Genomic DNA, 23,810 nt, shown 5'->3' on the forward strand with positions numbered 1-23,810 from the left:
GCCAGCTGAGTGAAAAGACCCACAGTGGTGACGTTAATAAAATGCTACAGTCAACCAGCCTGTCTACAGCTAGGATCACAGTCTCCACTAGGTAATATATTGTTAGATAATTCATTATAATAAAAAACTCAGACATGCAGAATGCCTTATGCTGTAAATCTAGTACACATCCGTGAACAGAATTTATGTGTATCGCTGCATCTAAAAAGCTGCAAGAACTAAAATCGTCTTGCTGCCTCTGCAGTACCACTTTCATCTCCTAGTGAAAACAAATCAGTTTAGCTGCAACACAATACATTTTCCCCCATTTTATATATTATATACAATACATTTTCCCCCATTTTTTTTCCACTGCTCCCAGAGACAAGCTGCAACAAACAGTATTTTCCCAATTATCTCCACTGGTGTAAGCAGCTCTCCATCCACATGGCCCTTCTCACATAAGCTCACATGTGATCTGAGAGTTCAGTCAGGGAGAAGTCACAGCTGAAGCCAATGGACCTCTATAATATATTACGTTCATTCATCTCCAAGTCTCACACCATTCTGATTTGGACTTATACTGCCATTCCTGTATCGTTGCTGGGTCAAAATCCTGCAACTCCCTACTTACACAGTGCTGTTAAATACCTTCCCTACACAGACTGCAGCAGTTCAAGAAGGTGGTCCACCACCAGCTTCTCAAGGGCAGCTAGGGATGAGCAAAAAATACCAGCCTTTCCAGCAACGCCCACATCCTGTCTGATTACAATATATAAACAGTTCTGGGTAGCTGCCAGTCAAATTTGAGTCAGCTAATCAATTAGAATTAAAAACACAAATTCCTGGAAATACATAGCATCTTCAAAGAGAAAAGACAGGTAACAATGTTCAGGTGTGTACCCTTTATGAAGCCGTTTTCATTTCAGTTTTTTTCCCCTACATTTCCAGATTTCCTTTATTTTTTAAATTTTACCCATTAAATGTAGCATCATGACTAGTGACAGACAAGCACCCCACCTACCAAGCATGAGGAAAATTAATTTTGCCACATGAGCATTGATCTAAAAAGGACAAAGGATGGGAAGGTGATAGGAGCCCAAACAGTCCTGGGAGAGAAAGGAAAGTAGGAGACACAGGGGGCTCTCCTCCAGCCAAAAAGGAAGGTGCTGTGAGCAAGAGACCCTGAGACCTGTGTGCTTCCATTGTAATAAGACAGGACATTTAAAAGCTGACTGCTGGAAACTAAAGGGGAAACTGGTAGGGTTAATCAGGGCACACCCGCTCAGTGAAGACGGGGACCTGATGCAAAGCACAGCAGAACAAGCTATGGCTTTAACTGCAGTAAGAGTGCAACCCAGGAAGCTTACTACGGCCAGTGTAGGTCGGTGGTAGGGAAATATAGGGACAGGTGGGGATGTTTGGTAGGAATATGGGATTAGTGTAGGATTAGTATAAATGGGTGGTTGATGTTCGGCACAGACTCGGTGGGCCGAAGGGCCTGTTTCAGTGCTGTATCTCTAATCTAATCTAATTCCTGAAGCTTATCAGGGTTTTGTGTTTGAGGGAAAGTAAACCTATATCCCTCGAGTTGGGCAAGCAAGCCTATAGTAATTCTCAGGGACACAGGAGTCACTAGATCCCTTTTACTAGGAAAAGGCCTGACCTTTCCGCCCAGAGAGTGCAGTGAACACCAAAATGGTGGTGAGTGCTACTGGGCCGGGCCAAGGTGGCAATTCACAGGTCCAGGCTGCGGGCCGTTGGGAGGGTCTGTCCTCCCTGATTGCCTGCCCCTCTTCCGAGATTACGTTCGCGCCTGTGTGTCCCTGGAGAAAGAGAAACCCGCATCTGCCGGTACGCTTGAGGCCTTCCGCAGCCAGTGGGCACCGCAGGGGCTGGAGTGCATCATCGATGCTGAGAATGGCATTTTGATTTGAGTTTTTGTTTTATTTATCTGTTTTTTAATAACGTTATTTTAAAATGTATATAAAGGAGGCCTGGAAAATAAAGACCCCCTCGACATAAAATACATAAAAGAGGCCTGGGGTATAAAGGCCATCTTATTTAAAAAAACGGTATTGGAGGGCAGTGTATGCCTGTACCTGTAACCAGGTGCACCTGGAGTGCAACCTAGTTTCGGGACCAGTGACCGTAGGGATTGTCCCTCGTTTGCCTGTGGACGGGGTTGACCTGCTCCTCGGTAATGATCTGGTGGGGGTGAAGGTGGTTGCCCCCCAGAAGTGAAAGAAAGACCGCAGGAGATCAGAGACAGGGCAGTGGCAAGAGACGGTCCCCTGCAGAGTCCCTGAAAGTGTAGTGGGTCAGGCCATGATCAAACCAGCTTCCCCAGAGGAGACTGTATTGGCACTGCAGGCAAATGATCATGAGGTCTGCCTGCCGACACTTTCTATGGAAAGTTAGGAGACTCAGGGAATGAATTAAATGGATTTTCCCTAGCTGAGGCTCAGTGAGCTGAACCAGTATTGTGAGAGTTAGCACAGGCTGCCTGGTCTGAAAGTGAAACAGAAGGAGTCCCTGATTTCTACTATTTAACAAATGAGGTACTGATGAGGAAATGGAGTTCTCCTCAGAGACCTGAGGGCAAGGAGTGGACTGTAGTTCATCAGTTAGTGGTGCCACAGAGGTACCGTGGAGAAATATTAAGAAGGGCCCACAAGACTACAGTGGCTGTACATGCCGGTATACGAAAGACCAAAGCCTGCATAAGACAGCAGTTTGACTGGCCAAAACTCCACAAAGATGTGGTGGAGTACTGCAGGAATTACCACATGTGCCAGGTTGAGAGGAAACCCCAACCTACAGTGAAACCAGCACCCCTAAGTCCTGTACTGGTGTTAGGAGGACCCTCCCGCCAAGAACAAAAGGGGACAGGCAGGCATGGCTGGCAAAAGTTTAGAAAGAGAAGGGGAAAAAGTGACCAAGAGGGCAGGTTAAAGGAAGTCCGGGAAGAATCCCAGGTTAAAACCCCTACTGTCCGGTCAACCAACCCCGAAAAGTGTGAAAAGTTAGACCCCACATCCTCCTATGTAAATGCAAACTCTAGAAGCACCCCACTGGAGTTACTAACAGCATTTACAGGAACCTACAGAGACAAAGAGAGATCTCTAGAGGGCACAGAAACTGTGAGGGTGATGCCTCATCTAGTCGAAGTGTCACAGGAGAGTGCAGTCAAGTCTGCACAAATACCTGCAGGTAGGAGTGTCCCAGAGAACAAAGGGGAGATTAACAAAGAAACCTCCCCCACAGTCAGAGGAAAAGGGAACCAGCCATCCTCTGAAGGTCTTTGCATGACTCAGAGTTCAGGATAGACCTGCCCACTACTAACTCTCCTGAGGAAAAAAAGGAAAAATTAAAGCAGCACTGGCACCCAAAAAAGACCATTCTCATAGGCTTTAAGATCGATGAATGAATGAAATGCATAGTTTTTCTTTCTGTATCTCATATTTCTCTCAAACCCTGTTATGAAATGTACCTTTTTTTTCAAATCGCATTTCATTCCCCTGGGTGTGGAGGTGTCAGGCAAGCACCCACTTGCCACGAATGAGGAAAATTAATTTCGCCACATGAACACTGATTTTAAACTGTTGTTGGCGAAGAAAGAAATTGCTTTAAAAAAACAATTGGAGACTTTGGCTGGAGAGAGACATTAGCATATCAACAGACAGTACTTCAAATGACAAAGGGGCTCGTCCCTGTTCCAATTTAATCCACAATGGACTTTTGATTACCAGACATTGAAGGTGGAAAGACTAACATTCCAGTTTAACTACTAAGATGGCTGAATATACAAACAGACGTGGTCAAACCAGTTTAGTCACATGACTAACTGATGGAGTTTTTTTGAATTTGAACTTCCAACAGGGAATTTAAACTCAGAAAGCTGTTTGCTCCTGGACTGGAAAAGACCTCTCTACTGTCTGCTCTCATCTTGCTCTCAACAGCTTTGGAAACCACTGAAGACATATGAACACCAAGAGAAAAAAGTCTCCAACAGTGAACCAAGTTTAAGAAGAATACTGGGCCCCAGCGAAAAGCAAGACTACCTACAATCAAGGACAGTAAAAAAAAAAAAATCCCTCTTCAGAGATTGCCTCAAACCTCTCCATTTTATTTTTCTTCTCTTTTCTGTCTCTATTTGTATGTGCATATCGTATATGCATGCTAGCGTTGGGTGCGGCGTGTATCTGTAGGCGTTAACCGAATTAGAGTTTAAGTTTAAGGTTTAATAAATTTCACTTTTCTTCTTTCAACCTAAGAAAACCTGGTGTGCTCATTTCTTTGCCTTATAATTGGAAAGCTGTGAACAAGGATTCACAAAGGGGGAGCTCAAAACACAGTGTGTTTAAAATTAAACCATGTTACAATAAGACCAGGTGAAGACAGTAAAAGACCCCTAGATACCTTTCTCACCTGGTTGTAACACTAGGATGATGCACAAATCATCATCTCCCCTAATAAGTAGCGATGTGATTTTCTTCATGAAGGCAGTCGCCAAAACAACCTTAAAAGTAACACAAGAATTAGGAGCAGCAGTAGGCCATTTGGCCCCTCGAGCCTGCTCCAGCATTTGATAAGATCATGGCTGATATCATTGTGTCCTCAACTCCATTTTCCTATATGCCCCCCAAAACCCTGGACTCCCTTGTTGATCAAAAATCTATCTAACTCAGCGTTGAATATATTCAATGACCCAGCCTCCGCCGCTCTCGGGGAAAGAGAATTCCAGACTATCGATCCACTGAGGGAAAAAATTTCTCATCTCAGTCTTAAATGGGAGACCTCCAATTTTTAAACTGTGTCTCCTAGTTCTAGACTTCCCCACAAGGGGAAACATCTTCTCATCATTCACCTTGTCAAGTCCCCTCAGGATCTTATATGTTTCAATAAGATCACCTCTTATTCTTCTCAACTCCAATGGGTCTGGGCCCAATCTTTCCTCATAAGATAACCTCTTCATCCCAGGAATCAGTTGAGTGAACCTTCTCTGAACTGCTTCTAATGCAATTATATCCTTTCTTAAGTAAGGAGACGAAAACTGTGCACAGTACTCCAGATGCAGTCTAACTAAGGCCCTGAACAGCTGTAGCAACGCTTTGCAAAAAAGATGAATTGCTTCTTCAGTTACACTTGATATCTTTAACCACTCCTCACAGTTCCAGAAATCCAAATGGCAGCAAAAGGGACACTGGCACTCAACAAAAAAAACTGTGAGGCTTCCAATATTCAGATGTAGCTTTGATTTTTTTTTATTATTAGAACATATTGTAGCTGAGAAATACCATTGTAATTGTTTGAAAGCTTGAGGCTTTTCAATGATAGAAAGTGGGATAACCTCTTTTCTGAGCAGCAAAAGAGTATGCTCTTATTTTTTGTCTCCCTCCAGCTTGGTCTGATGGAGAATTATCAAATGCTGGATTCTCTGCTCAAGGGTCTTCGGCGCCAGCTGCCATTTACACACACGACAATTGACTGGAACAAAATCATCAATGCCAAGATTGTCAGAGAGGTGGACCTGGCACAGGCAATACAAGATTCTAAATCTGACCGTCAGAATTTTAAATGATATCTTTGATGTCTGACTCATAACATTACAGTTATTATATTTAAAAATTAAAGTGCATGATTAAAAATAAAATCTGGTCTTATTTCATTACTACATTCATGTGTTCCATGCATAAGAATGACAAAAGATACATTGAAAAAAAATTATTTGTACTCAAGGTCAGGTCATTAACAGTAGGAAAAAGAATACTTTTCCAGTGAATTCTAACTGTGGGTACAATCATTAGTCATAACATTGGTTAAAAGATTCTGCTGCTTCAACCCCAACCATGCACTATAATCTTCAGCCTTGGACGACTGAACTACACTAGAGTAGCATTTCCATTGCGATCAGTGAGAAAGAAAATTTTTATTCTGTAATCTAATCGGGATTTTCACTCGGCAAATGCAGGTGGTTTCTTGCACAGCGCATTGCCATAACATTTATGCTGATCTGATCCACTCATCCAAAATAGAATATTGAGGCAAACTGAAGGATGGTTCATCAACAGGAAGGACATAATTGCACTGGAGAGAGTACGGAGGAGATTTACAAGAATGTTGCCAGGGCTTGAAAGTTGCAGCTATGAGGAAAGATTGGATAGGCTAGGGTATCTTCCTTAGAACAGAGGAGGCTGAGGGGTGACTTAATTGAGGTGTACAAAATTATGAGGGGCCTAGATAGAGTAGACAGGAAGGACCTGTTTCCCCTAGTGGAGGGGTTAATTACCAGGGGACACAGATCTATGGTGATTGGTAGAAGGATTAGAGGGGACATGAGGAAAAACCTTTTCACCCAGAAGGTGGTGGTATCTGGAATTCACTGCCAGGAATGGTGGTGGAAGCAGAAACCCTCAATTCTTTTAAAAGGTACCTGGACAAGTTCTGAAGTGCTGTAACCTGCAAGGCTATGGACCAGGTGCTGGAAGGTGGGATTAGATTTGGTGGTTAGCTTTTTAGGCTGGCACTGACTTGATGAACTGAATGGGTCTCCCTTCTGTGTCGTAATTTTTCTACGGTTCTACAGCCAGGAAAATTCACATATTTGAATACTGCTGGTTTATAAAGACCAGAAAGAGAGATGTATTTATATAGCACCTTTCACATCCTCAAAAAGCCCCAAAGTGTTTTGTAGCCAATAAGTTACTTTTGAAGTTCGCCACTGTTTTGAGGGAAAACATGGAAGCCAACACATGCACAGCTGGATCCCACAAATAGCAAATGACCAGATAATTTCTTTTGCTGGTCATGGTTCAGGGATAATGTTGGCCAGGACCCCAGTAGAACTTCTTGAGCATCTTCAAATAATGGCATGGAATAATTTCCATGCACCTGAACAGGCAAACAGGCCGACTTTTTAAACATCTCACGCAAAAGTTGCCATTTCTAACAAAACTCCACTTCCACAGTATCACACAAAAGTGTCAGCTTAGATTATCTACTCAAGTTCTAGACTGGGGCATGAACCCATAATCATTGATTCAGAGGAAAGGGTACTACCCTTGAGACAATTTGATACTTGAATGAATTTCATATAAAGGCATGTGTATGTGCAGCACTGCCATGTGGCTAAAAGGAAATCCACTGTAGACACCTTTCCATCGCTGCCACAAGTTAGGTTGGATTGTCTTCCACATGTCAGATTGTCTCAAGCTGCTTTAGTAACGTCCAGTGCAAAGTCGAACCACAAAGCAACATTCATGAACACATCAGCTTCTGTGCCAACTCTGGAGAGTGAATGGTTATCATCGGGATACCACAATAACCTGAGGAGAAAAATTCAAATAATTTATGTGTTATGAGGCTGTGTTTCTATTTCCTGCCTTTGTATTTTGATCATCCAGCATTTTACAGGGCAAGACCTCTACCAATCAGCCAATGGAAGATACTCAAGAGTAGTCTCAGAGATGTCTACCTCCTTTAAGGAAACTCTTGGTGTCTAGTTTACAGTCAGGTTTCTTCTCTCAGTACAACCAGGACCAGAAAATCCATGGACAGAGAAGAGAATATCGGCACAGATCCACTTGGAAGTAAGTCTCATCAAACTGAAGTGTGTACTGCAGAACGCAGCATAGACATACTGTTGTGTAAGGAGAATATCCTAACTTTTTTTTATTAGCTGCATATTTTCAACATACCACATTAAAATAAGGTCCAGAAGTTAAAAATGCCTCTGCTAACAAATAACCTGGGGTATCATGGCCTCACCAATGCCGACCCAGGTTTTAGTCACATACAAGGCAACAAGCAGTGAGTAATAATAATACATGCATAAGGGAAGGTTTCTTCAAGAGGATGTTCCAATTATAAGACGTCTATGGTACAACTTCACTACTCCAATGAGATTTTGGTATCACTCACCACTCCATTTATGCTGTCTTCAATTAAATCTGTGTGGCAAATCTCTTACTTCGCAATAGTTAGTCAGTATCAGAAATTGTTAACAGTCAATTACAAACTAAGGTATTTCTCTATAACTGCATTGCCAAAACACAGTTTAGGATTTTATTTTTTTTCTTAGCACATTGATTGTTATTTAATGAGGCTTTGTTCTTCAACAGGCTATTATGGATATGAAAGGCTGGAACCCCACAGCAAGCCTCGAAGATGTTGAGGTTTACTCAAGCAATAATGTCCTTCAATTATAAATACATACTTTCACTGTGATGATAGTTTTTTTTTCATCAGAATCTAAGCAGTATTTGTGATCCTCTGCAAATAAGTGGCATGGATAGTTATTGCAACAGTAAGCATGATATTGCCCAGCTGCTCACCCTGTACCTTTTCCCCTCCCCCCATAGGCTGTAAACTCAATGCATGCAAATCCACAAAATTAATGCACAATTAGTACACCTGCCAGCACAAGTGCACAGAAGAAATTAAATCTCTGATTTGTTCGTAAGAGCTGACTGAACTCACTAATATGCCTTTATCTGTATTTATGTTCGAAAAGGAGATTATAAACAGCTTTCTGGCTCACCTACACACGTTCCTTAATCCTTGACTGAGCATGGTGGAAAAGGATATGGCCTCAGCATCAAGAGGAGAGGGGTGCAAATAGTCTGAACAGCTTTCTTTAAAACAGGCCCAAATGACAGAGTAAACTAGATGGGATAATTGGACTTTCCTCTTTCCCCTTTTACATAAGAAATCAGATTGACAATGAGATTGTCACAAAAAACTTACTTGGTTTTAAATCTGAGGTGCTGGGCTATCAATCATTCCAACCACAAAAATGCATCCACTCCATATGGCCCTCCTCAACCCATGTAGTTATTTGTGGTCCCTCACACAGCAAAAAAGCCACTTAAACTATTACTGATCTTGAGTAACAATGCAGAGAAAGAGCTGTTCTCATTGCTCAGTGGATCAGTGTGCTCTATTGTAAGTTGTGAGGATACAGGCTCTCTTCTAATGATTAGTCCTGTGAGGCCCCAATCTCAGCCAAGCAAAGAGAAGGGATTTCCCAAGTGGGAGGAAGAACAAAATGCACTGGTGAATCGCCAATACCAGTGATGGCTGGTTTATTACTGGTTTTGGCTATGGTTTGTCGAATGTCACCTGACCAAACTTTACAAATGAAGGCATTCAACCTGCCCCTTGGTTGCATAATAGTGTGAGGCAAAGGAAGATCTATAGCAAGGGAGATAATCACTTAAAATAAGGAGAATTTAAAATGAAATTCACTGCATAGTGCTGCCTCAATCAGATACTGTGGGTGGCAGGTGGGGGTGGGGGGGGGGGAGAGACGGGGTGCGGGTAAACTTCAACTTCACTAGAGATGCAAAATGGGCCGTGGCAGATTCGTTGCTTGTTATATGTCCGATCTGATATTCCTCGTCACTGGCTTCAAAAGAGAGGACAATCAGGCAGGATAGAAAACGGGTGGCCAATCTACTACCACCCATTTTACTCCCCTGGCCAAGTAGAATTTTACCACCCTATTTCTCTTGTTAAAAGCTCACATGAATGTGCCATATATTCAACATACATACAACGTTAATAATAAAAGTTGAGATTTAATACAGGAAACACTGGTCAAATCACTTGTCGCAAGATCATTCATTATGAAATATTTATTCTATTGGACTTGTATGCATGTGACAACTTCCTGTGTACTGGATTATTCATTGCATTGAGAACATAGCTCAGGCACAGAGGCTGAATGCATGGGCAAAAAGCTCTTGGCTTTCAGCTTAACGTGAAAGCAAAGCATTCATGGCTATGGGTTAACGGCTGGGCAAAGCATTCATAGCCACTGGCTTAATATGTGGGCAAAGCATTCATAGCTATGGGTTTCATGGTTGGGTAAAGACTCCTTGGCTGCAGTTTATCATGAGGGTGAGTCCTTTGCTGCCACCCATAATCCCAGTCAGCAGTTTTGTAAGCCCATAGGAACATCACATGTTCTGCTGTTCATCTTACTGACACAGAACTTACCGCACAGGAACACTTCTGAATCTCAGTGCACGATACAGCTCAAGACCTTGAGTTGGGTGAACCCGTTTGTCTTTTTCACCCAACATTATCAAAACTGGAGTTCTCACCTGAGAAAACAAATGGAAAACACACCCCAAAGAGATACAGCACTACATTTAATAAGATAGAAATGCAATTCCTAGGAATTAATACCCTTTGACATTAATTTTCTTCAAACCGTAAACTTAATGGTTTCCGCCCATTTCCCAATGTCGTCTTATTGTAAAAAAAGCCCTCAGTGGTAGAGATGCCCTGAAGGTGGTGACTAAGGATAAAGGATTGTCATTTTATTGCCGTGGTTTGAGTTGGCTTTATTACATGTTGCACATATCCCTTTTCAATCGCGTGTATGTGTGATATTGCTTAAGGAGAAGCTCTGTAGAAAATCAATCGACCCAAATTCTGCTTCTAAATATAGGATCATGGCCAAAAGTGGCTTGACTGATAAAAGCCAGTAATATTTTAATGAATGCCTGTCACCAGCTTAAATAATAACTGATGGAAGGCAGTGATTTAAGACCGATGGGAAGGTGGCAATTGAAGGTTTGTAATCTCTAGGATTTTGTTTGTGGGATATGCTGCATCATTCACATACATAATGGCCTCAAATCAACCTCCTATTGCATTAGGCCTCCATTGGTCTGTATATATGAAAAGTCAAACAGGTACCATCTTGGTTATGTATTTACCTACAGAGTTGCATCTGTCCCATCACAGATGTATGCTTACAGAGAGTTAGCTACCCCTTTAACAGACACTGCATTTGCATCAACTGACACACACATTTAAAACTGACAACATCTCTACCACATCCAATCACTTTGTGGCCAAATTTAGGTTATTTTAGAAAATAACATCCTCTCAGTTTACTGATGAAGTTACTTTCCTTCATTTGCCGCTTCAGCACTATTCCAACGGCTCATATGAGCAGCTTGCTTGCAGGGTCATGCTATCTTGCTGTCAGCAGATGTGAAAGATTGACATGGGTGTCTTGCATTCTTTTTTCTCCTTCAGGACATGCCTTCTGTCTATCTGGGCTGTTTCTCTGGATGGCCCACTTGTGATCAGTATCTTACTTTGTTAAAAATTGGTTGGGGGCTTGGTGAAAGGCAGTGTGTTTGGGATTCAGTCACAACTCTAACTTTAGACCACAGTGAGGCTGCGCACAACACACTGCACAATCATGCCACTAACAAGGAAACTGCACTCTGAGTAAAACACAAACTGTCCTCACTTCAAGTAAGTTTTGCAACCAGAATCTGTGGAAGAAGCTCTTGTGTTAGGTGTAGCAAGTACTAAAGTTTACTTCTTACCCGAGACACATTTGTGATCGGTGATTTGTTCAGCAGTGCTGTCATCAGAGAGGGAGTCGGCAACTGGTCTGGGGCAAAATCAAAGCCAGCCTGCACTATGGTACTGTTAGGGAAAGCACAGCAAAAATCACAACACTAGACTTCAATTTAAAAATTTCCATTTTTTGGGGCAATTTATTGTTCCATGTATTTTCAGCCAAAATCTGCCTGTACTTTAAGTCAAGGTGGGCCTGAACTCAGGTCTTTATTGCTAAGATTATACACCGATTAGCCCAAATCTCTGCAATGTCCCCATTTCCCCAGGGGTAGTAAATATCAGCCAGACAGGACATCTCCTTTCAATTTGTCCTGCCTCTGTGAATGGGGCATTGCAGCCTCCAAACCTTCCTAACCCAACATGGTTCAGATTGGGAACCAAGTCAATATTTTGCCACTATGGCTTGAGGTATCACTGCTGCAGGGCACAGTACCATTGTGCCACCAGTATAGTGGCTCTTAACATAGCCAGGGCTCCTAATTCCCAAAAGCTACTGAATTGACACAAAAGTGCTTCGGCAAAAATTAATCTTGTCCTTTTTAAAAATATATAAACAGTATTAGAAAACAGAACCTTGCACTGTTGCAAAGCATTTAGAAAAACCAGGAGAAATACAATCAACGAAAATAGTGGAATTGGTGAAAGTGCTAGAGACAAAACAGATTCACTCCAAGCAAATTCAAGTTATTGTCGTAATTATGATTCCAGAACCCTTTTCTTGAGTCCTGTATCCAACTATTACAAAGCAGCAGATGTGCTTAGGTGTGTAGAGCTTGGCAATTCCTTTTGGTGTTCCTGCTCTGTACCGTTGCTGTCAGTTGAGGTGATCTGCTTAGATGTCAAACAGGGGTTATATGAGGAAATGTTTGGTCTTACTTGAAGACTTCTAAGCTGTATAAAGCTTTAATGAAACAAAACTACAAAAATAAACTCTCAGTGATTGGTTGCTGAACACACCATAATGAAAGTCAATCACAAAAAACCCTGCAAATAGAAGATACACTTCAGGGATGTCTTGGACAATATTTATTGCATTGGGGGTTCTGGATCAAATAACACACAAGTATCATATCAGGTGCTCCCATTAGGTAATCATGCCTAAGGGAATACAGTAATGTTCATAGTGTAATGGTTCCTGTCCCTGAAGCAGGGGGCAAAAGAGAGAGGGAAAGAGAAAAAAAGAGGCATACTCCAAAGGCCACGTCATGATCACTATCCTATCCATTTAATCCAGAGAGAATATCCTGTAGAAATACATCTTGATCACCAAAGTTAATCAAACAAAACATATACGTGTGGTTTCTTCTGAATGCCAGGTTCACTTGAGGTCTGTGCACCCAGCCCAAGCCAAATAGCCTGTTTACGTCTACATCACTTATATCTCTCACCATTTTGAAGACCTATATCACATCTCCCAACTTGAATGAAAAGATCAGCTGTGCAATGTTTTCTTGCAACTTTGAATGAGTTCCAGAAACATTCTCGTCACTCTTCACTGGATCCCCTCAAATGCAAGAATGTCCATTTGAAGGTAGAACTTACTTTTTAAATTTGTGCTTTTCCCTCGTGTATGGGCATGTTAACATTGGATGAACAGAGATAAAACATAATGGTTATATACAGAACAAACACCCAGGCATACTTACTATAACTGCAGATGATACAACACATGGTAACATAACTTCAAAGAATACAATACATACTGAAAATACTTCAGTAAAAATCATAGTTAATGGTCTCAGCAATGAAGTCTATGGTATTGTTGTAAATATTACAAGTCAATTAGGTGGGGAAATGTTTTAGCTACAACTTACTGGTGATAGGTTCATATAAACTCTAGCACTTTGGACAAAAAAAGACTTGAGGTTTTTTCCATTTCAGGCACATCGTGATGGTATTAACATTATGGTGTTTCAGGTCAGGTCAGGTCCAGCCAGTTCCCCCAACTGCACCAATGTGATATCTCCCTTTCTTGCACCAGCCATCCTTATGATCCCCCTGCGACAGATTGGCAATTTAGTGCAGTTTAATGCTGTGAACCCACAACTATCCAACTGTGTTGGAACATGTTCAAGCTCAATTCATAGAGGATGGTACTTAGAACCAACAGAGAAAAGACTTTCGCCAGACCCCATTGAACTGGAATAAAATTCAGGTCCCCTGAGGCAAAAGACAGTTTCAACCCAATGAGGCACCAAAATCTCACTCCTCACCAGTGCAGGAATCTACCAATGGATACACTCTTTACATAGACCTATACTCCTGGAAGCACCCGTGGAAACATAATCTAAAGTAGTATATTATTTAAAAGCATATTGAATCCAGGAAGGAAAGTCTGCACTCACTGGTCAGGAATGTCTGTTGTCCCCAGCTTGGAAGCCAGATTAATGACAGGATTCTTTGTGGCAAAGGCCTTGTAGAAACCAGGATATTGGCTAATCAGATGACAGCCAATAAAGCCTCCGTGTGAGCCACCAATCAGCAACACCTTCTCAGAATCCACATACACTTCTTTTAACACACTTTCGACAGCATACTGAAATAAAAGTGAAGCTTTTGGAACAGCAGTATAAAAACAGACACTGTGCTAGGAGAATTCACTAACTAGTCCCTCACCGTAATGCTCCTGATAAACCATGACTGCTCTGCATGGCTGCTTTTTTTCCTTTCATGCATACAACAACTCTGAGCGGACAGCGTTTTCTTCCTACCCTCCAAGCAAACTCCTTTAGCCGAACACAATTGTCTTATCACTGAAGAGAATTTCTTTGTGAATTAATGAAATTCCAATTCCCATAACCAATTTGGAATTGATGGTGTTTGATGAATATTACATGATTTGGTTACAATTTGGTTAATAATCAAGAGTGCCAAGCCTGCTATACTCTCAGCACTACATGAACTGCTTTGCCTGTGCTGGGACGAGGGAGCAGTACCTCAGGACATGCGCGATGCCAATATCATCACCCTCTATAAAAACAAAGGTGACCGCGGTGACTGCAACAACTACCGTGGAATCTCCCTGCTCAGCATAGTGGGGAAAGTCATTGCTCGAGTCGCGCTGAACAGGCTCCAGAAGCGCGTCTACCCTGAGGCACAGTGTGGCTTTCGTGCAGAGAGATCGACCGTTGACATGCTGTTCTCCTTTCGTCAGATACAGGAGAAATGCCGTGAACAACAGATGCCCATTGCTTTCATTGATCTCACCAAAGCCTTTGACCTCGTCAGCAGACGTGGTCTCTTCAGACGACTAGAAAAGATCGGATGTCCACCAAAGCTACTAAGTATCATCACCTCATTCCATGACAATATGAAAGGCACAATTCAACATGGTGGCTCCTCCTCAGAGCCCTTTCCTATCCTGAGTGGCGTGAAACAGGGCTGTGTTCTCGCACCTACACTTTTTGGGATTTTCTTCTCCCTGCTGCTTTCACATGCGTTCAAGTCCTCTGAAGAAGGAATTTTCCTCCACACAAGATCAAGGGGCAGATTGTTCAACCTTGCCCGTCTAAGAGCGAAGTCCAAAGTACGGAAAGTCCTCATCAGGGAACTCCTCTTTGCTGACGATGCTGCTTTAACATCTCACACTGAAGAGTGCCTGCAGAGTCTCATCGACAGGTTTGCGGTTGCCTGCAATGAATTTGGCCTAACCGTCAGCCTCAAGAAAACGAACATCATGGGGCAGGACGTCAGAAATGCTCCATCCATCAATATTGGCGACCACGCTCTGGAAGTGGTTCAAGAGTTCACCTACCTAGGCTCAACTATCACCAGTAACCTGTCTCCAGATGCAGAAATCAACAAGCGCATGGGTAAGGCTTCCACTGCTATGTCCAGACTGGCCAAGAGAGTGTGGGAAAATGGCGCACTGACACGGAACACAAAAGTCCGAGTGCATCAGGCCTGTGTCCTCAGTACCTTGCTCTATGGCAGCGAGGCCTGGACAACGTATGTCAGCCAAGAGCGACGTCTCAATTCATTCCATCTTCGCTGCCTCCGGAGAATACTTGGCATCAGGTGGCAGGACCGTATCTCCAACACAGAAGTCCTCGAGGCGGCCAACATCCCCAGCTTGTACACACTACTGAGTCAGCGGCGCTTGAGATGGCTTGGCCATGTGAGCCGCATGGAAGATGGCAGGATCCCCAAGGACACATTGTACAGCGAGCTCGCCACTGGTATCAGACCCACCGGCTGTCCACGTCTCCGCTTTAAAGACGTCTGCAAACGCGACATGAAATCCTGTGACATTGATCACAAGTCGTGGGAGTCAGTTGCCAGCGTTCGCCAGAGCTGGCGGGCAGCCATAAAGACAGGGCTAAAATGTGGCGAGTCGAAGAGACTTAGTAATTGGCAGGAAAAAAGACAGAGGCGCAAGGGGAGAGCCAACTGTGCAACAGCCCCGACAAACAAAGTTCTCTGCAGCACCTGTGGAAGAGCCTGTCACTCTAGAATTGGCCTTTATAGCCACTCCAGGCGCTGCTTCACAAACCACTGACCACCTCCAGGCGCGTATCCATTGTCTCTCGAGATAAGGAGACCCAAAAGAAGAAAGAAGAGAATTTCTTTGTGAATTAATGAAATTCCAATTCCCATAACCAATTTGGAATTGATGGTGTTTGATGAATATTACATGATTTGGTTACAAGGTACAATCTCTGGTTTCCTTGTGAATGACTAAGCTCCTTATTCAAATTCAAGCAGAATATGACAGAGAACAGCTTCAAGGAGCCTTCTACCAATTCCAAAGCTATTGCAGGTCCCAGCGCTCTGCTTCTCTATGCCTCCTTTGATTGCATATACTGATGTGGCACTCTTCAATGTACTCAGCTTTAAAGCTTCACTATGCATTTCACGGTATGACAAGGACTGCATAATGAAAAACATCGTAAAAGAAAAAGCGCGACACCGATTATGTATCTCACTGAAAAAAATTAAATATGATAGATTTTCATAGCTGCTCTCCATGCCCCTCCCCTCCTTTCCGAAAGGAGTTGAGCCCTTGCTAGTTTATTGTTCCGAGGGCACCAAATGTCCTCCAGAACTCATCACATGGCCATTATTCATGTGTGAACCTTGACACTGAGTGTTGGTCGGCAATTCAGTTGTAAGGAGCACTGCAAGCAAGCCCAACTATGTCCTGACCTAATGTTCATCAAGGATAGACCCAACAGAAGTCAGTAGATAGTGGTCAACCCACTCAGTATCAACGTACCAGTCCTACTACTGCCTAGCAGAAACAGAGGATCAAAGATGGGATCTTACTGATCTGTATGGATGAGATACGCACTGGATGAACTATGAACCATCAAGGACACAGATTTACTTCACTTTCAGTACAGTCACAGTTTGTGGCCAGTCGCAAACAGGACACAAGGTCCCACCTGTAGCACTTTCACTGTTGTGGAACAGAGCAGCAGTCGGCGGACCTGTGGGGAAACGGGACCGGAGCGGGAGCTATAAATCGACAGCGGGGCTCGAGGCCTACACCTACCTGAGGAGCAGAGCATCAGTCGGCAGTCACTGTGACTGTGTCCCAGCACGTTGGGTTTGAAAAGTGAAAAAAAAACTAACAGCGACATCAGGGGAAATCTGTAAGCTGATTGGTTGCCTCCATGGTACAGGGCAAGAAGCTGATTGGTAAATAACTGGTAAGTTATTCTACTTATTACATTAGCAATAATTTTTTTTGTAAAGCTAAGCAATGGCAGGGCAGCTTGGCCAAGTGGAATGTGCCTCCTGTGGCATGTGGGAAGTCGTGGCGCACCATGTGAACTTGAGAAACACATCTGCAGGAATTCACCGGCTGCAGGAGCTTGAGGTCCAGGTTTCGGAACTCGAGTGGCGGCTGGAGTCACTGTGGTGCATCCGCGAGGCAGAGAACTACGTGGATAGCACGTTTCAGGAGGTAGTCACCCCAGAGCATAAGAGAGCACAGGCAGAGGGGGACTGGGCGGCTGCCAGACAGACAAGGAGGTCAAGGCAGGTAGTGCAGGAGTGCCCGGAGGGCATCCCACTTTCTAACCGGTATTCAGTTCTGAGTACCGATGGGAGAGAGAGTTCCTCTGGAGAGTACAGCGAGAGTTATGTCCAGAGCACGATGGCTGGCTCAGCTGTGCAGGGAGGGAGGAAAAAGACAAGAGAGCAATAGTGGTAGGGGATTCTATGGCAAGGGGAAAGTTAGGCGTTTCTGTGGTCGCAGACGTGATTGCAGGATGGTATGTTGCCTCCCTGGTGCAAGGGTCGTGGATATCACTGAGCAGCTCCAGAGCATTCTGGAGGGCGAGGGTGCACAGCCAGAGGTCGTGGTCCACATTGGTATCAACGATATAGGAAGAAAGAGGGATGAGGTCCTGCAAGCTGAGTTTAGGGAGTTAGCAACGAGATTAGCAAACAGGACCTTAAAGGTAGTAATCTCCAGATTACTCCCAAGGCCACGTGCTGGTGAGTATAGAAATAGGAAAATACACCAGATGAATGCGTGGCTGGAGAGATGGTACAGGAGGGAGTGCTTCAGATTTCTGGGGCATTGGGACCAGTTCTGGGGAAGCTGGAACCTGTATAAGTTGGATAGTCTACACCTGAACAGGACTGGGGTGAATATCCTTGCAGGAAGGTTTGCTAGTGCTATTGGGGATAGTTTAAACTCATTTGGCAGGGAGATGGGAACCTGAGCGCAGTCTTAAGACAATTTCAGGCCAGGGAACGGGAGGCAGAAAATTAGCGAGTGACTCTGAAAGACAGAAGAAGCAAAGGTTAAAAAGTGTGCAGCACAGGAATTTGACAGTATTAAACGGTATTTATTTAAATGCAAGGTGTATAGTAAATAAAGCCGATGAGCTGAGGGCACAGATTGAAACATGGCAACACAATATCATTGCTATAACGGAAACTTGGTTTAAAGAGGGTCTAGAATGGCAGCTCAACATCCCTGGATATAGACTTTTCAGGCAGGATAGAAAGGGGGATAAAAAAGGAAGGGGTATAGCATTATTAGTTAAGGAATCAGTAACAGCTTTGAGGAGAGATTATATGCTAAATGAATCAGCAAATGAGGCCATATGGGTGGAGCTCAGAAATAAAAAAGGGGTAGCCACACTACTAGGAGTGTACTATAGACCCCCAAATAGTGAGAGGGAGATAGAAGAACAAATATGTAGGTACATTTCTGAGTGCAAAAACTATAGGGCAATAATAGTTGGGGATTTCAACTACCCCAATATCAACTGGGATACAAACAGAGTGAAGGGCACAGAGGGCACAACATTTTTGAACTGCATTTAAGAGAACTTTTGTAGCCAGCACATAACAAGCCCAACGAGAGGGGGCGCAATTCTAGATTTAGTCTTCGGTAATGAAGCTGGGCAAGTGGATGAATTAACAGTGGGTGACCATTTTGGAGATAGTGACCATAACACAATACGTTTTAGCATAATCATGGAAAAGGACAAAGCTAAAACTGGAGTAAAAGTTCTAAATTGGGGGAAGGCAATTTTTACAAAACAGAAGTGACCTGGCGAAAGTGGACTGGTTACAACTACTCGAAGGATAATCAGTGGCAAACCAGTGGGAGGCATTCAAAAGCGAGATACTACAGGCACAGTGTAGGCATGTGCCCACAAAGAAAAGGGTGGTACTGCCAAATCTAGAGCCCCCTGGTTATCTAGAAGCTCACAGGGTAAGTTAAAGCAGAAAAAGAAAGCTTACGACTATCACAAAAAACTTAATACTTTAGAAAGCCTAGAGGAGTATAGAAAGGGCAGGGGTGAAGTAAAAAAGGAAATTAGAAAAGCAAAGGGAGGACATGAAAAATTATTGGCAGGTAAAATCAAGGAAAACCCGAAGATGTTTTATCATTAAGAGCAAGAAGATAACTAAGGAAAGGGTAGGGCCTATCAGAGATGTACAAGGGAACTTAAGCATGGATGCAGAAGATGTGGGCAGGTTTCTTAATGAGTTTTTTCTTCTCTGTCTTCACAAAGGACAAGGTTGATGCAGATATTGTAGTTAAAGAGGAGGAGTGTGAGATATTAGATACGATAAGCATAATGAGAGAGGATGCATTAGAGGGTCTGACATTCTTGAAAGAGGATAGATTGCCAGGGCCGGATGGATTGTATCCCAGATTGCTAAAGGAAGCCAGGGAGGAAATAGCGTATGTGCTGAGGATCATCTTCAAATTCTCACTAGATACAGGCAAGGTACCAGACGATTGGAGGTCTGCAAATGTTGTACCATTGTTTAAAAATGGTGCGAGGGATAGGCCAAATAATTATAGGCCGGTCAGTCTGACCTTGGTGGTGGGCAAATTATTAGAATAAATTCTGAGGGACAGGATAAACTGCCACTTAGAAAGGCACCGATTAATCAGGGATAGTCAGCATGGATTTGTTAAGGGAAGGCCATGTCTTACTAACTTGATTGAGTTTTTTGAGGAAGAAACACGGAGGATTGATGAGAGTAGTGCAGTGGATGCGGTCTACATGGATTTTAGTAAGGCATTTGACAAGACCCTGCATGGCAGACTGGTCAGTAAAATGACAGCCCATGGGACACATGGGAATGTGGCAGGTTGGATCCAAAATTGGCTCAGTGACAGGAAACAAAGGGTAGTAGTCGACGGATGTTTTTGCGAATGAAAAGCGGTTTCCAGTGGTGCTCCACGGACTCAATGTTGGGTCCCCTGCTGTTTGTGGTATATATTAATGATTTGGACTTAAATATGGGATGCATGATTGGGAAATTTGCTGACGACACATAAATTGGCTGTGTAGTTGATAGTGAAGAGGATAGCTGTAGACTCCAGAATGATATCAATGGTTTGGTAGAGTGGGGAGAAAAGTGGCAAATGGAATTCAATCCAGAAAAGTCTGAGGTGATGCATTTGGGGAGGGCAAACAAAGTGAAGGAATACACAATAAATGGGAGGATATTGAGAGGGGTAGAAGTGACAGACCTTGGAATGCATGTCCACAGGTCCCTGAAGGTGGCAGGACAGGTAGATAGAGTGGTGAAGAAGGCATAAGGAGTGTTTTCCTTTAGTGGCTAAGGTGTAGAATACAAAAGCAGGGATGTAATGCTGGAACTGTATAAAACGCTGGTTAAGCCACAGCTGGAGTATTGAGTACAGTTCTGGACACCACATTCGTGCCACACAGGTGCCAGGCAATGACCATCTCCAACAAGAGAGAATCTAACCATCTCCCCTTGACATTCAATGGCACTACCATCACTGAATCCCCCACTATCGACATCCTAGGGGCTACCATTGACCAGAAACTGAACTGGAGTAGCAATATAAATACCGTGGCTACAAGAGCAGGTCAGAGGCTAGGAATCCTGCGGCGAGTAACTCACCTCCTGACTCCCCAAAGCCTGTCCACCATCTACAAGGCACAAGTCAGGAGTGTGATGGAATACTCTCCACTTGCCTGGATGGGTGCAGCTCCAACAACACTCAAGAAGCTCGACATCATCCAGGACAAAGCAGCCCGCTTGATTGGCACCCCATCTACAAACATTCACTCCCTCCCCAACTGACGTACAGTGGCAGCAGTGTGTACCATCTACAAGATGCACTGCAGCAACGCACCAAGGCTCCTTTGACAGCACCTTCTAAACCCGCAACCTCTACCAACTAGAAGGACAAGGGCAGCAAATGCATGGGAACACCACCACCTGCAAGTTCCCCTCCAAGCCACACACCATCCTGACTTGGAACTATATCGCCGTTCCTGCACTGTCGCTGGGTCAAAATCCTGGAACTCCCATCCTAACAGCACTGTGAGTGTACCTACCCCACATGGACTGCAGCGGTTCAAGAAGGCAGCTCACCACCACCTTCTCAAGGGCAATTAGGGATGGGCAATAAATGCTGGCCTGGTCAGTGACGCCCACATTCCATGAATGAATTTTAAAAAAATTACAGGAAGGACATAATTGCTCTGGATAGAATACAGAGGAGATTTACAAGAATGTTGCCAGGGCTTGAAAGTTGCAGCTATGAGGAAAGATTGGATCAGCTGGGGTTGTTTTCCTTAGAACAGAGGAGGCTGAGGGGTGACTTAATTGAGGTGTACAAAATTATGAGGGGCCTAGATAGAGTAGACAGGAAGGACCTGTTTCCTCTAGCGGAGAGGTCAATTACCAGGGGGCACAGATTTAAGGTGATTGGTAGAAGGATTAGGTGGGAAATGAGGAAAAGCCTTTTCATCCAGAGGGTAGTGCGTGTCTGGAATTCACTGCCAGGAATGGTGGTGGAGGCAGAAACCCTCAATTCTTTTAAAAGATACCTGGACATGCACCTGAAGTGCTGTAACATGCAAGGCTATGGACCAGATGGGAGAAGGTGGGATTAGATTGGGCGGCTAGTTTTTTCACACGGCACAGACACGGCGGGCTGAATGGCCTCCTTCTGTGCCGTAATTTTTCTATGGTTTCTGAGCACCACCTGAGGTCAACAAATTTAGCCCAAACCACGGATTAAACCTGGGACCTCAAGAATCACTTTGATCCACAACAATAACATGGTAACAGAATGCCATGCTTTTATGTTCCCTTTTATAAACGCAAGATTTCTAGTTTAACTGCAACGGAGTTGGCAGGAACAGGTCAATATAAATTTAATGTGGCACAGGAAGCCCAAATTGGAATTTCAATTAGCATTCTGGTTTCAAGTACCCAAGCATATCTCCCAGCAATTTCTTCCTGGCACATTGGAGCATTTGACACACCCTAGAACTGAATCCTGATTCACTACTAACGTTAATGTGACTGTACCACAGAATAAAACACACTGCTTGTGCTGCAGCACTCAAATGAATTTGGAATCTATATCCACTTCCCTGCTTTATCCACACTGTAAAATTAAAATCTCATCCTATTTCCAACAGCTATACAGTCAACAACTTGAATTGCCGGAACCATCCGTCCTGTGGGGAGGGAGAACAGCTTCATTATCATATATCCATTCATATGGTTGAATAGGAAAGGTTGTGCTGTGAGGTACTGCACTGCCAAGAAACTGTGAAGAAGGCTGATGTGTTCTCCCACAATAACAGCCACTTGTAGACAAACTCACTGTGTGCCTTAGCTCTGTGCTTTCCTTCCAACTCGAAGAGCTGGCATGAGAGGTCTCCAAGCAGGCAGTCAGCAAGTGAACTAAGTTTGCTACTTCATATGGGTAGTAGGCAAGCCTATAAACTATTTGATGAGGAAGGGAATACTTTCATAATGTTTCTGTTTAATTGTTAAATAATGGTAAAAGAGCTACAATTTAACAATCTGCATTGTTCCATGGTGACCAATGCCTCACACCAACTCATGAATAAATGCTTGTATCCCCATCTTAACAATTAAAGTAACTGGGTCAGCTTCACACACTGAAATAATGAATAACATTTGTGATTTCCCTTTTTGGTACTTCTACAGAGCAATTTATCATTGGTCCACCATTCCCAAAGCAAACATGGTTACTGTTGGCTATAGCTGAAACTCTTCTGCAGTCTTATTCTGTGCCATCTATTCAGATGTAAGCTGTTTCACTATCTCCTAACCTGTACATCCTTCACATCTTGGCTTCCTATGTTACCAGGCAGTGAGCGAATACTGTCCTGTCCAAAGCCGCTAGACCCTCTGTAGTTCACTGCAAAATACATAAAATAATCCCATCAGAATTAGGCTTCATGGTAGCACAGTAGATTGAAGCCAAGATAATGATTGAAGATTTTACAAGGGTCCCATAACAAGGCCAGGCAAATAATTTACTTCCCTGGGCTGGATAGTTCATCAGAATTACATGTAATAAGGAGGGCCCACGATAGTAGTTTAAGTGAAGTCAGAAAAAACTTGGAAAAGGTTATGAGGCAAGAAGAATGCCAATGCTGGGCAACTGCACCAGTATCAATGCAAAACACTCTTTGGTTGCATAACAGAGCTGTCCAACCTATGGCCCTAGGGTACTTATCTATCACCTTATAGCCCCACCCTAGGATATCCAGTTATCCTTTTCTTCACCAGCCTTGATACTGAATGACTCCTCACCCTTGGTGATCTTGATCATTTCCATGCACCTCATCCTTGTTCTCCAAATTCACTGCCCTTCTCCTGTCCTCGTAAAACTCCTCTCTCCACATAAACTCTCCTACCCATATTCATGGCCACCTCCTTGACCTTGCCATCTCCCATGGCCTCTCTACTTCCATGGTCTCGATCAGAGGTAGGGCCTTCTCCAATCATTTACTTGTTAACCTCACCATTTACACTGCTCTATCCCCTTCCAATTCCATTTCCTTCTGCATTCATCCCTGGAACAAAATGGTCCCCCAAGTCATTAACAACTACATTTTCAAACTTCCAAATGTCAAATTTTGGCCTTCCATTCTCCACGAACCTTCTGCAGCCATTGACATGCTAAATCATTGCATCACCTCCACTGTTGA

At 43.5% G+C, this 23,810-nt stretch overlaps 2 protein-coding genes across 2 annotated transcripts in view; one reads left to right on the forward strand and one right to left on the reverse strand.

Annotated features, from left to right (window-relative positions):
• The window catches only part of LOC137380330 (F-actin-capping protein subunit alpha-2-like), a 37,840-nt gene extending 32,265 nt beyond the window's left edge, over positions 1-5,575 (forward strand). The window contains exon 10 of the mRNA XM_068052262.1: positions 5,384-5,575. Within this exon, the coding sequence (XP_067908363.1) occupies positions 5,384-5,563 (180 nt within the window). The 3' untranslated portion in view covers positions 5,564-5,575. The remainder of the gene's footprint in view (positions 1-5,383) is intronic.
• LOC137380007 (acylamino-acid-releasing enzyme-like) overlaps positions 5,271-23,810 on the reverse strand; it is a 92,424-nt gene continuing 73,884 nt past the window's right edge. Inside the window, exons 18-22 of the mRNA XM_068051477.1 lie at positions 22,926-23,014; positions 13,716-13,906; positions 11,334-11,436; positions 9,982-10,088; positions 5,271-7,307 (exon numbers count right to left, since the gene is read on the reverse strand). Coding sequence (XP_067907578.1) covers positions 7,190-7,307; positions 9,982-10,088; positions 11,334-11,436; positions 13,716-13,906; positions 22,926-23,014 — 608 coding nt within the window. The 3' untranslated portion in view covers positions 5,271-7,189. The remainder of the gene's footprint in view (positions 7,308-9,981; positions 10,089-11,333; positions 11,437-13,715; positions 13,907-22,925; positions 23,015-23,810) is intronic.

This window comes from Heterodontus francisci, chromosome 19 (assembly GCF_036365525.1).
Source record: "Heterodontus francisci isolate sHetFra1 chromosome 19, sHetFra1.hap1, whole genome shotgun sequence".
NCBI classification, from domain to species: Eukaryota; Metazoa; Chordata; class Chondrichthyes; order Heterodontiformes; family Heterodontidae; genus Heterodontus; species Heterodontus francisci.